Below are 14,208 nucleotides of genomic sequence, written 5' to 3'. Positions count from 1 at the left end.
GTTAAGATGTAATTCTGAAAAGGGCTAATTCTCTAGTTTATTTATCCTTACCCCCATTCCTACACTGGGCAATAGAATCTTCTGCTTTAGAAGTTTCACAACCTATATCATCATAGTAATACCGATCTTGGTTTTCTCTTTGGTCCATGACTTAAGGAATACTAAAGATCCATGCTTTGTTCTGTTGTATATAGTGTCACTGTGGATCAGAATTCAATCAGTGACACGTAACAACAATAACAATGATTTGTGAGAATCAACTATTATCTATACTTCATAATGAAAAGTTTTAGTGAGGTTGTGGGTTACTTATGGAGCTCCCAAATGCAAGGTCGGTAGTTCAAACTCACCATTTGCTCCAAGGGAGAAAGATGAGGTGGTCAGGTTTGTAAAGATTTAAAGTCTTGAACACCCAAGAGGGCAGTTTTACTCTGTCCAATAGGGCAGCCATGAGTTGGAATTGACTTGATGGCAGTGAATTTAAGTGAGTCATTTCTATTAGTTTTGTGTCCCTCTTTCCAAAGTCATTTTTAATAATCCTAGAATCCTGTGGTTGAGAAACAGTCTGACTTGCCCTCTTCTGTCTGCTGCAGTCTAGGCTGTCCCTGACATTTGATGGTAAATGAGCTCAGAACATTTATATTCTTCTCAAATTAGAGTCTCTGGTTACCTATTGCTGTGGAATACCATCTACTTTAGAGAAAACCGAGAGGCTAATAAAATTGGTCTTTCATGGTTCTGAAGTTGACTGGGCTCGGCTATAATTTTGTACATCAGGTTTCAGGTACAGACGCAGGAATGACGCTATGTTCAGTACCTTACATTTTTGTACAATTTCAACCTAATACTTCATGCCTAGACTTTTAATTCCTATTTTATTTCTGTAATTTCTTTCAACCCAGTTCTTTTTAATTTAACAAAGAACTTGTCTAAAGTCCAATATTAAAAATCACAGCAGGAGCTTCTAAGAACAATGTGAGTCTAAGCAGGACCTGACTACTGGAAAATAAAGGAAGTCATTTCTTGGAAAAGGAGCCAAAACAATCCAAAAAGTGAATGCCTGACCAGCCCCGTACAGATCAGAAACCATGCTTCTCTCTGCTGAAAGGGTCCTCGGCGTTAGACTTCTGGCCTAGATAAGAAAACCTTCAGCGGGACTTTCAGCTGGGAATTGCCCATGCATGAAATCTAAGTTTTATCACTGTGAAACATCCTACATTTTTTTTTAATTTTAAACTAATCACTTTATATTCTCCTCATGTACTCTGGCTCTATACAATGTCTTTTTTTCCATCTCAGTCTCTCTTACTTTTTTAATGGTTTCCCATTTTGGTTTTTTAATGTAGCTTTTCTTAGTTGTTCAGTAATCACATAGCCTATATCTCCATAACATTATCCCTATTAATTTGGGGTGTTAACGGAAACCAGGACATTAGAGTACAAACAAGAAATGTTTAAAGGACCATTCCATTAATGGAAGAATGTAGACCACTCCTTTTCTCCCACAGAGCACTGCACAAGTCTCTCTTAAATCCCACAGGGAACATCCTATGCCCGCTTTAGGTGACTCTGAGCTCGGCTTGTCAAAGAAGAGCCAAAGTCATCCAGGTCACTTGGAAATTTATGCAACAGCAATAACACTAATACCCCAAACAGCACAGAAGAATAATAACTGAAACAATCAAGCAATCTTATTTCCAGGACAATTCAGAGACTTGAATACCAGCCTGGTACCTACTATTTAAAGTAGGCACAGAAAATAAAGCACAGGGGAAAAAACAACACATTTTGTTCCTTTAAGCCTATCCCCACTATTTATTATTTCTCTCAACTCCCTGCATGTTGTCTTCTCAGCTCCTATATTCTAGTTTCTATAGCTGTCTCCAGTGTGCCTGCTTTTGACAAATTCTTTTGTTTTTTGTTTAGTTTTGTTTTTGACAGATTCTTAATATATTTTTGAATATTCATGTTTTACTCTATTTTGAGCTTGGTTCACCTCTGGTTTTCCCATAAACATATGGCACAAACATATATAAGATAGTACCTATTTCTATACACTTAATGTTGTAAAATCCAGACACATAGAAACCAAAAATACATGGTCTCCAACATAATCAACCACTCAAAAAGTACCACCACTGTATAACCTATATTTAAGAATGAAAAAATATACATAGTCTAGTATACAATGCAATGATAACCAATTCTAGTTGGAGTTCATAGCAAAAAAGTAGAAATTTGGAGCTATGTCTGAATATTAATAATTATTATTGTGACTTGTGTCTAGTACCAAAGAATCATCTCATGTCCACCCTTCTAGCTGCTTTCCTCTGTCATCATAAGGAAAGTGAGGGATGGACTAAGGCTGGAATGTTTTCAATGTGCACTTTCAGGGAGCAGTTTATGTCTTTTATTGGGAAAAAAGTCTCCGTAGTAATCTTTGAGCCTTTATTAATTATTTAGAATTCCACAAGGTAGGGATGACACTGAACACAAGGCATATGCATATTTCAAACATTTTAAAAGCAAAAGTAGAATTCTCTCTGGTTCTGTGTATTCTGGGTAACAATCTTGTCTTAGAAATTACTGTATGTTGATACAAATTCAGAAAGGTGATAAGAAAATTTCACTCTTGAATATTCATATTAATTTTAGAATAGATTTATACATTGAAAATAAGAACCTTTTTTATACAAGCTAGCTACCATATGAATTTAGCATATGATGGGCATTCATTCAGTTGAGAATCTCTTTATCCATTAGCTATCCAATAGACAATCATTTCATTCAGTCTTTTTTTTCAAAACTACAATTTGTAAAAAGCTTTTTAAAAATGCCGGACATTTTGCTAAAGGTTTGTAATATAATAGTAAACAAAAAAGACATGTGAACTACCCAGTTAGAACATACAGTTTGTAAGTGTTGACTATAATAATTTGAAATCACAAGTATTTAAAATGATACCACAGAAGAGACTCTTGGCATACATATCATATTTTTCACATATGCACAGGCAAACATAAATATAACACCCTTAGTACTCATAGGAAACTAATACAGGAAGAGATTTCATGGTTTGCACAAAAAGGATGATATGGCACTATTTGTGTACCCCTCCCCCCCCCAAAATTCATCCCTACCCAAACCCTGGAATGTGACTGTGTTAGTTTATACGGCAGCAGTGACTTTGAAGACGTGATTAAGATTTAGAGCGTTAAAATGAGATGATCTTGGATAATCTGAGTGGGAATAATCTAACTATACACATTTTCAACCAGAGGCTTGTTCCTGGATATGTCCAGAGAGGTGTTTACCAGAAGCTATTGACTTTTGTTTCATTTGCTATGCAAGGATGATAATAAACTATAAATAGCATTGCAAAGAATGGTAATCTCAGAACATTCAATTGTGCTTATATGGAACATTGGCCAAGAGGCAGTCTTGAACAGAAGAAGGTGCTACCCAGTTTAAATTCAGAAAGGTGTGCATGATGGTTGTATCCCTCACCATATTTATTTATCTGCTGAGTACATACATTGAGAAGGTAGATTGTATGAAGAAGAACGTGGCTTCAGAATTGGAGGGGAGCTTATTAACAACCATCAATATGTTGGTAACACAGTCTTACTGAAATCCAAGATGACTTGAAGCACTTACTATTGAAGATCAAAGACTATAGCTCTTAGTATGGATAATACCTCAATATAAATAAAAGAAAATGGACTAGTATACAGCATTGTGATAAACAAATAAAAGATTGAAGTTGTCGGGGTTTCATTGTACTAAGATTTGCGATCAACACTCATAGAAGAAGCAGTCAAGAAATCACAAGACATATTGCATTGGGTGCATCTGCCGCACAGACCCCTGTGAAGTGTGAAAGGGCAAAGATGTCACTTTGAAACGTGAGGTGTGCCTGACTCAGGTCACAGTATTTTTAATTACCCCATATGCATGTGTAAGCTAGTTAATGAATAAGGAAGATCATAGGAATTGATGACTTTGAATAATGATATTGATAAAGTACTAAGGACTGCTAGAAGAACAAATTTGTCTTGAAAAAAGTATAGCCAGAATTCTCCTTAAAAGCAAAGATGGCAAGACTTCTCATGTATTTTAGACTTCAAGTGAGATCCATCCCTGGAAAAGGACATCATGCTTGGAAAATTAGAGGGTCAGGGGAAAAGAAGTTGTCTCTCAATGAGATGGGTTCACACGTGGGTACAACAATGGCTCAAACATAAAAACTGTCGGATGGCATAGAAGCAGGCCGGGTTGGTTCCTTTGTACATGGAATTGCTCTGAGTCAGAGATGATGGACAGCCACAATCACAGCTCTGTTAAAGAGAGAAGTGGCAATAGACTAAGTGTCAGAGGGATGTGAAGATAGATGGAGGTTAAATACACCTAATCAGTAATCATATTAAGTTGTAATCTGTGATAAGCAAGTTATTTCTAAGAAACATATCTGATCTTATAAATAGTTTATTTTCTCACTAATGGAAGAAATTGAATTTAGTGAACTCAGAAAGTCAATGAAAAACAAGTCAAGAGTCTTGCTGATCTGCTTAAGAAAATAAGGCTATTTAGATTCAAGCTGAACTTGCAGACTGCGCCTGCTAGAAACATAGACTGAGTTCATTTCCCATGTCTTCACTGCTCTGAACTCAAGGAATTGTGAAATTGGAAGCTTTGAAGTCACATTCACATAAGAGATCTATAATGTTAGGCATATGCATTGTGGCTTAAGTTTTCATGGTCTTCTTTAGCATGACTAAGGATCGCTGGTGGTACAGTGGTTAACTGTTCAGCTACTACTGACAGGTCGGCAGTTGAACTCATCAGTTGCTTCCGGGGCAGGGGCAGTGGGGAGGGACTGACACTCTGCTTTTATAGAGATTTACCACCTGGAAACCCTAGGAGGCAGCTCTGCTTACAGAGTTCCAAGGAGTCAGAATTGGAGCAAGAGTAATGGACTTTTTGCTTCTGAATTTATGATCATTTCCCTGTCCGCAGGGTTCTGAGATGACTATTCTTTGCAATGCTATTTATAGTTTATTATCATCTTTGCATAGTGAATGAAACAAAGTAAATAGCTTCTGGTAAACACCTCTCTGGACATATCCAGGAATGAGCCTCTTGTGGAAGATTTGTATAATTAGATTATTCCCACTCAGATTACCCAAGATCATCTTCTCATTTCAAGGCTCTAAACCTTAATCGCATCTTCCAAGTCACTGCTGCCATATAAACTCCGTGGATTGGGCAGGGGCATTTTGGGGGGCAAGGGTATTATCGGGCCCATTATTGTATTTTTATTCAAATAATGCCAAATCGTACTTTTTACACAAACCGCGCAATATCTTCATACATTAGTTTTCTATGAATACTAATGGCAGTGTATTTATGTTTGCCTTGCTTGTGTGGGCCTGATCTGAAAATCAAACTAAGTTTACCAAAGGGACAGTACTTTTTAAACTATGAAGTTGAGGACTTAAGTACCAGAACTGGCCTGAAATCTTAGGCACACTCTCTTTAATAAACAATGATGAACGAGCTATAAAAGAGCATCCTTTGTGATATAAACAGAGTAAAACGACAACTGGGGACATGTTCTGATAATACACCCACAGCTTTCCAGATTGCTTCCTTCTCTTTAGCTCCAGTATTCAGGGGCTTGATCAAATTTGATCCATTCCTCTTCAAAGAAAAAGAGATGATCACAATGTTCTTAGAGTGATTTTTAATAATATTATAAGTACATATTTAAAATCATTTATAGGCTAGCTTGAAAATAAAATGGTAATAGAATATGTACATAAATAGATTTTTGACTATCAGTAAAAACACTTAGTGGATCTTAGCTCTATACGACAAAATCAAGGTAGATAATCAGACATTATCTAGGCAAACAGCCTTTGTTTCTTTAAAAAAATGCCTTTGACAACAAGTATTTAACATTATGCTCCAATAAAAATGAAGATACAAGTCATTAAATATATTTATATCACCAAATATGTATGTATATTTCAGTATATTAGAATAATATATAAGGATATACTTAAATTCCTTTGCTCTTTGCTCTTTCCTTTCCTGTATTCCTAAATTTACCATTACCCATCCGCACCTCTTCCCCACTATGTAAATAAATACAGATGAATTGCTTTAGGCACATTGTCATTTAAGGGTAAAAATCTGAGAAGAAACAAGCGCAACATTCATTTGCCTGTAGCCAAATCCTAATTACTGAGCTCCTACTGCCAGAAAGGCTCTGTCTGTGCAAAGGCCCAGGGATCATCAGCGCGCATCTAGAACCCAGCTCCAGCCTCATAAGAAAGGCCAACACATAAAGTGTGTGTTCCAACATCATGAGAACTATCAAGAAGGACTGGCATGAGGAGAGATATTTTAATCCCTTTGCTGGAAGGGAACAAGAAGGGAAACAGGGTGGAAAGGGAAGAAAGGCGAAAACCACCAAGTATGAAGAACGGGGAAATTTAACTCACTGAAAAATACTTGAATTCTTACAAATAAGACTTCCCTTAAAGAAAAAAAAAAGAAAATTAAGGTAATTATCTGGATGACTTACCTTTTATCACTGGATATTATAAATTAAAACTCTCTTACCTCCTTTAAAAGTTACCTAAACAGGGATCTTAGCAAATATAAGTAGGTTTGTGCCCACAAGTAACTGGCCTTGGGAAAACTAGCAGATTAAATCTGTAGTTTTAATAAAGCAATAAGAAGCAGAAAAAAATATCATGCATTTTCCACTAACTTCCTTTGCAAATTTGCTACACCGGGCAGATAACTTCTTAACACCCCCTTCTCCATATGACAAAATTACTTTTTAGGTACAATCTATTATAGTCACTATTTGGGGGAGTTGTTCTTTAACTTCAAAGCAAAGAACCATTTCTAAAAGAAAAATAAATTTAGATTTTAAAGCTATTATTCAAATTCAATGAAGTATTTTACGTATGACTTAAAATTGGCACTTAGCTAACAAAAGCATTCCACTCATACATAGTTCACACTATTTCACTGTTATAAAATTTCAATGCAAATAAAAACTCCAAGTGGTCACACAGAATAACAGAACTTGAAGTTACTCAATTTCTAGTTCTTTGTCTTTATAGTCACCATATTATGATTATTATAATCACCATGTTATGATTATTTATTTCTAATACTGTTTAAACTCATCAAGATTATAATTTCTTTTAAAAGATAATCATTAAAAAGTACTCATTTGAATCTTACATAGAACTAAGCAGTAACCACAGCAACTCTTTAGAACTAAAAGAAACAAGAGTTTTATGAGAAAAATTAGTTTATCACTCTCACTGTTTAGAATTGGTGGCACGAAGTGATAATAAAAAGCAGACTGACCTTTAGTTGGTTTTATTTTTTTAATATAAATTTCTACAGATAATACTCCTTTTTAATGAATGCACTATGGGTGAAATGCTCCCATCACTTCACCCTTAATAAGCTGCGGTGTGGTTTTTAACCTTATCCCCTTGTTTTTATGTGGCCTGTGTTTATGCGAAGGGCCAATTTCAGGGCCATGTGACAGGGTTCCACACTCAGACATGGCCCCCATACTTAAAGATTCATACTCTGCTTCCACAGTGAAACTCAACAATTTTATCTTTGAAAATATTCTTTGTAGGCGAAGCCAGAGCACATGAGAATGAGCACTTGAAGTCTAGACTTACACACAGTCCACCTTGTCCCTGCCTCCCTGAGGGCCACCAGCTCGCTGACCCTGCTCTCTCTACTATCCTCACGGGGCGAGGCTATTAGAAGGGCGGAGAAGACCCAGGGCAGGCTTATGGGCTCCAAGCACGGAGTTGAGACAACACTGCTGGTGAAATCCATGGTTTTCCTTCAGACCACAAGCACTTCATTCCTATGGGAGCCCAACATTAAACATCCTATTTAAGAATAACGGTGTAATCTCAAGAAAATGTGAGTCCTCCGATAAAAGAAAGAGCTTCATTCTGTCCTTTCAATAGATCCCGAATTTTCAGTACACAATGAGCCCCTGAAATTATGTAGCTATCCTTTCTTATGTATACACCTATGTGCATGCATTTTCGGTCTAACTTGCAATTTTAAGTATGATAGTAATTTAAAGGTGATAAGACTTTCAAAACTTTACAGATCAGAGGAGAAGACATTTTAATACAATAAGATCGTTTGAGCTCCCTAAGACAGCTGAATTGCCCTGAAAAATACTTAACTAAGAGCGTCTTCTTTGTTAAAATGGGGATATTCTAGATTCAAAAGCAGGACACAGCATTGCTAATATTCCCTTATTAACAAAATCTACTTCACATGTTGGATTTCTTGACAGGCAGAAGATTTTTGGTCAGAAGCCAAAGTTATCAAATATTAAGACCATGGAGCTACATCAAATTGAAGGGGCCGCAAAAATCACCGACTAATTTTAGCACATTTCAATTATTCACATAAAGTATTTTTACTGAGCAATCCTGTCACCAGTTTTATACTCAAATCCATACCCTTTATAAAAATTCTCACATTGGACCTTCATAATTTTGAATTATGCCACTAATAATTAAGCAGGTGAACAAAAGAGTCCTATTATAAAATTTTCATTTTATTTCACACTTTTGGTTAAGGAGTCTTCATGCTCAAAATACAAGTATATGTCAAGTTTTCTTCTACTTTCTAAATGGCATTAGACCTTAAGTATAAGGAGTGTACAGATCGCCCATAGCTGACTGGGAGGAGATAGAATTTCTAATGGTCCCAAAATGACTTAAAGCACACATTTTTTTCTCAAGTAGTATTTCCAGAGTTTCTGAGAAAAAAAACAAAATCTACAGAAAATCTAAGACCTTGTGTCACATTTTATAAAGGTTAAGAACGCTCCAATCTGCATTGGCTCTGTAAAGACTACACCATCCGTAGTCCATGCTGAATTGACTTTTATTCAATGCTAGCTAAATTCAAACATCTCCTATATTTTCACTATTGCCCTGCTGAACCCTATACTCATCTCTTTGTCCGCCTTCACAATTTAAATTGCCATGAAACTCTAGTTTCCAGCGCACAATCTTGACTCCCTTCTTTAACTAATATTCAGATACTTCCTCAAACAAAAGGACTATATATGAATACCACGAGGTTCTGAAGCCATGCTGTTCCTTTTAGGAATCCAAGAGACACTCTTTAGAAAGCCAAGCCACCGAGATCACCTACAGAAAGCACCGGCGCCCCTACTCAAAAGTACAAAGAAGAGGAACAGGAAGAAGACAGGGAGGGAAAAAGATATCAGTCACCTACATTGTTCATGTACTCTGACAGCAGATCTTGAAGAGCCTGGCGAATCACGTTGCATTCTGCAATAATTCGCTCTCGATGGAAGTCCCTTGTGCATGAAGAGTCCGCCAACAGAGCTGCCCCGCTGACAATGGCCTCTAGACGCTTCTCCAGTGAGGGTCGCACTTCCTCCTCGGTCACTGTGAGCGGATCCAAGACAATAAGAGTCTAAGGAAAGAACATGTTTGGACAATGAGAACTCCAGGGCATTCTACTGCATGCCATATATATGAACGAAGAAAACAGCATTTCTACTCCATCATCTGGTCACCATGACCCTATCCAGTGATTGTAGCTCAATTAAGCAAAGATAGTGTGATGATTATGAACTTTGCTTCGAGAATAAGACAGATCGGGAGTCAAATCTTGCCTTCCTTATTCACCAACTGTGTGACTTCACTCAGGTGTTTTATATTCTGCATCTTACTTTCCTCATTAGTAAAATTGGAATAGGAATGTTGTCTCCCTCAAAAGACTGCTGTGGGAATGATAGGAATCCTTAACACAGTGCCCAGCACATACTGTGATTTAAAATAATAACCTCTATATGGAACTTCATTGTTTATACAATCGTTTCTCATAGGCGATCTACTCCTGATGACACCAGGAGGTGGGCAGCTAAGGCACCACTATAAATCCCGTTTTTCATTTGTTAATGAGTGAGCCTGAGAGACCCTTACCTATGGGGATTTATCCAAGGTCACAGAGCAAATAAACAGCAAAGTTCAGACAAATATGCATATTTTAATACCCAATTCAATATTATCTTTATTAAGCCTTGTGGAAAATCTTAAGAGAATTAGTTGAACACAAGCATATCAAAGAAAATTATGAATTTTTATTTATTCATATATATCTATATATTCCTCTTAGTTATGTAATAACTTCATGCTATTTCCAGCTGTAGAAACAGAACATGATATTTAATGTTTTCCACTAGATATTATTTTCAGGACAATAGAAGTCAAGATAATCCATTGTTTCTGAAGAAAAATGGAGGACATGCTGCTGTTGGGGATCTTTATTAAAATACATGAAGGGAGGAAGCCTTTCCAAAGCCCAGGGAGAGCTTAGGGAGAACAGGATAACTGGAAGAAAGAATGTAACATAAAACTCTCCGAAGGGCCATAAAGCCTTACCATGTCATCAGAGTGTGAGTATATGCATGCACATGTGTGTACAGATTTAGCTTAAGAACTTCAGTGAGCATTACTAAATATACATTTTAGATTCATTTGTTGACTTCATTCATCGTTGTATTACATTTTATTATAATAAATATTCACAAATCAGAAGGATCCAGAATAAAATTTTATTATATGAATATTACCAAATACAATTTCCCCCCAATTCTTTTAAAATGACTTCGGTTTCTGTAATTGATGTTCCCATCTCAGCTTGGCCCTAGATTTCTGTAACTTTGAAATATATTAGATATAAAATTGGCTAAAAATCTTATTAATATAAAGTAGAATTCTTCCTAATTTCCTACTTGATTTTCCTTGTATTTTTTTACTTCTCTTCTGACTCTCTCAGCTGTGTTTTGTTTTTAAGGTGGGAAAAGAAAAAACATGAGAAAAATAATTTTGCAAAAGGCAAATTTAAATTTTTTTCTGTATCCAATACATATTCATTCTGAGGAAACAATCATCCGAACCATGGTGTTGGCATCACTGACACTATAAGATAATGTGACAAGACACTATTCATTTACATCTACATTTAGCTTTCTGTTTCATTTGCCACTTGTATCATGCCTTCCTTTGGCTCACCAATTCAGTATAAACTTTCTACTGCAATGTTTCAAAACAAAAATGAAATGAATTGACTTTTTTGAAAATGGGCTTCCTATGTGATGTCATCAATAAGACACTCTGAGGGCAAGAAAATTATTCTTTCATTGCTCAAATGCAATTAAAGATGTGATAGGACCAGTTAACATGTCTCCAGCATTTGGATTATGAAAAAATGTTGATCAATTTAGACTGTTGATATGTAATTTTAGATGTTCTAATTGTGATTAGTCAGCTGCTTCTACAGTTAAGTTTACCGTAGTTCCTGTTCCAAAAGTCTTTATTTCAAGTTTTCTAGTGTCCACACAAAGGTCCCAACTAGTCTTTAGTTACCCCTTCCTATCCGTCGATCATTCTGGGAGCCTTCTGTGCACCAGGCACTGTCCTTGGCATTAGTACTGTAGCAGGAGCAAACATCCTTCCTGACCATACCTCCTCAAAGGTCTCGCATCCAAGCAGGATCGAGTCATATAAAAATATAACTGAAAGTGGATGTGTGCAGTGATTTAAAGGAGCTTGCAGTTAAGCACAGTTTAACCAGACATCTGTCCGGAATGACAGAGTGCAGAAACAAGATAGTTAGAAATAGTAACATAAGCTCCAGGGACTTTTCAGGATTTTCACAGGAAATGGAATTGAGAATTTGGAGCAATCTGATTCAGGCCTTATTTTACCAAATAGATGAACAGCACCGGGGTTATAATTATATAGAATTTAGTGCTAGAAACAGATGGATGGTGAATTCTGAAAATGCACTAAACAGGGGCTTTACCTCCAAAAATATATAGTTAAGGATCTCCACCTCACAGGACACAGCAAATTTCCTGTAAGGTAGGAAAGAGATCTTTGACATCAGACGAGGGATCTATAGAACATTTATCTATAGGAAAAGAGTATAGAAAAATCAGACCCAGCAACAACCAATTGGTTAAAACTACATTGTAAAATAAATGCTGAACTCACAGTTTATTAAAATATGAAAGATATATACTACTCACAGAATGAGAATGTTATGATCAACTCAAATGACTTAGAGTACATTAATTTTTTAGTAAAGTACTTGTAGAATAAATACGTTTTCTTTTCTTTTCTTTTTCCTTTTGGTCAGCCTAAAGTTTTTTCTATAAATAACTTCTAATGTAAGAGTTAGTAAGTTCAATATGAATTATGATGAAAGAAAACTCTGGTCCTTGAAAAACACACACACAAAAAACTTTTCAGAGCACATTGCTCATGATGTTAAAAGTTTGTGTTAAATCTATATGTAATAATTTTATAGTAACTTTGAAACATTGCCAGTCTATATCATAGAGCAAAAAGTTAAAATTTCAGAACGATGTGTTCAGAGATATCATATATGTATGAAAATCATACAATTCAGATTTTTCTGTACATGCACGAACACCTACAAACACAGAGAGGGTTCATCAAAAAGTTTGTAGAATAAAGGATCCAAAGATAATGGAATTTTTCCACACACTTTTTGAAGTCTTCTCATATATAAATGTATGTGCACATATATAAGGGAAATGAAAATGGTATTAAAAGATAGAAAGATCAATAGTATAAAATGCAGTCTTCAGCATAAGCTTCTTCAGTATCAAAATACTTCTGTGAGCCCTGATACCAGCCATTTATCCTGTTCCTAAAGAACGGAGGATCCTGGGAATGTACCTGTGATTTATCCTGTTCCTAAAGAACTTAGGATCCTGGGAATGTACCTGTGAATTATCCTGTTCCTAAAGAACGGAGGATCCTGGGAATGTACCTGTGATTTATCCTGTTCCTAAAGAACGGAGGATACTGGGAATGTACCTGTGATTTATCCTGTTCCTAAAGAACTGAGGATCCTGGGAATGTACCTGTGATTTATCCTGTTCCTAAAGAACGGAGGATCCTGGGAATGTACCTGTGTCAACGCAGTCTCTTTTTCTTTTCTTTTTTGCATTATTACTTGAAGAAAATTGGTGCCTTTTACATTTTTCTCAATCTTAACAAACAAAAAGAGGTCAGAAGGAGATGAATAAGCACTGTAAGAGAGTTGATGAATAATTTCCCACGGAAACTCTCAGAAAACTGCCCTTGTTTGAGGAGAGAAGTGAGCAGGAAAGTGTTGTGGTTTTGGAGAGGGACTCTGGTGAAACTTTTGTGGGTATTTTTCTACTAAAACTTTGGTTAACTCTTTCAAAGTACTGTCATATCAGCCGGGGCTATCCTTTCACTCCCCAGAAAGTCAACCGGCACTTTCAACACGCCTTGAGAATTCCCCAACTGCTCGATGCCTGGTTTTTGACAGGTCAGCATTTGCTTTTGCTTTGAGTTAACCACTTCAACATCTTGGAAGCCATTGCTTGGATATACTATGTCTTCAGGATCAGATTGGTAAAGCCATATTTCATCACCTGTTACAATTCTTTAAAGAAATGCCTCCGGATCTTGATCCCACTTGTTTAAAGCATCCATTGAAAACTCTGCTCTTGTCTGTCACTAATCTAGGGGCAATATTTTGGAGTCCACCAAGCAGAAAGTTTGCTAAATTTTTATTTTCCAGTTAGAATTGGGTAAGCTGATCCAGTTGATGTCTATGGTTATTTCTGCTGTTAATAATCAGTCCACTTCAATTAGGGCATGGACATGATGTTTTTTCTAAGCAAACTGAATTTATGCAATGGACTACTCAATCACATGAGCATCAGGCTCCACTACCCTAATAGCAGAATAAAATGACCATGCTGAATATTACTGTCAACTGCTCTGAAATGGATCACCTTAGAAAGCCTTGGATATAGTGGGAGTAAAATATTGAACTAAACCCATATTCATAAAAAAACAAGACTTGATGCTCAGATAGAGACTAGTGGAGTCTTCAAGATCATGGCCTTTCTCACCCTTCTTATTGTGAATTGGATGAAGGTTTACAGAGTAGATTACTTTTCCATTCAACAATCCATTTTGTTTAATCTCACTCACTGAAACCCCAGTAGGATAACATCACTTAGCACTCTTCCTTCCCGTTTTAACTGTTTTCATACCTCCTTCTTTCCTAACCGTTCTGAATGGT

At 36.3% G+C, this 14,208-nt stretch overlaps 1 protein-coding gene across 1 annotated transcript in view; it reads right to left on the bottom strand.

The window, feature by feature from the left end:
• The window catches only part of CTNNA3 (catenin alpha 3), a 1,794,797-nt gene that overhangs the window by 1,382,684 nt on the left and 397,905 nt on the right, over positions 1-14,208 (bottom strand). The window contains exon 6 of the mRNA XM_075534447.1: positions 9,319-9,522. Coding sequence (XP_075390562.1) covers positions 9,319-9,522 — 204 coding nt within the window. The remainder of the gene's footprint in view (positions 1-9,318; positions 9,523-14,208) is intronic.

Source organism: Tenrec ecaudatus, chromosome 16 (assembly GCF_050624435.1).
Source record: "Tenrec ecaudatus isolate mTenEca1 chromosome 16, mTenEca1.hap1, whole genome shotgun sequence".
Classification (NCBI taxonomy): Eukaryota; Metazoa; Chordata; class Mammalia; order Afrosoricida; family Tenrecidae; genus Tenrec; species Tenrec ecaudatus.
Note: the sequence above shows the minus strand (reverse complement) of the source record. Positions and strands in the feature narration are given on the sequence as shown.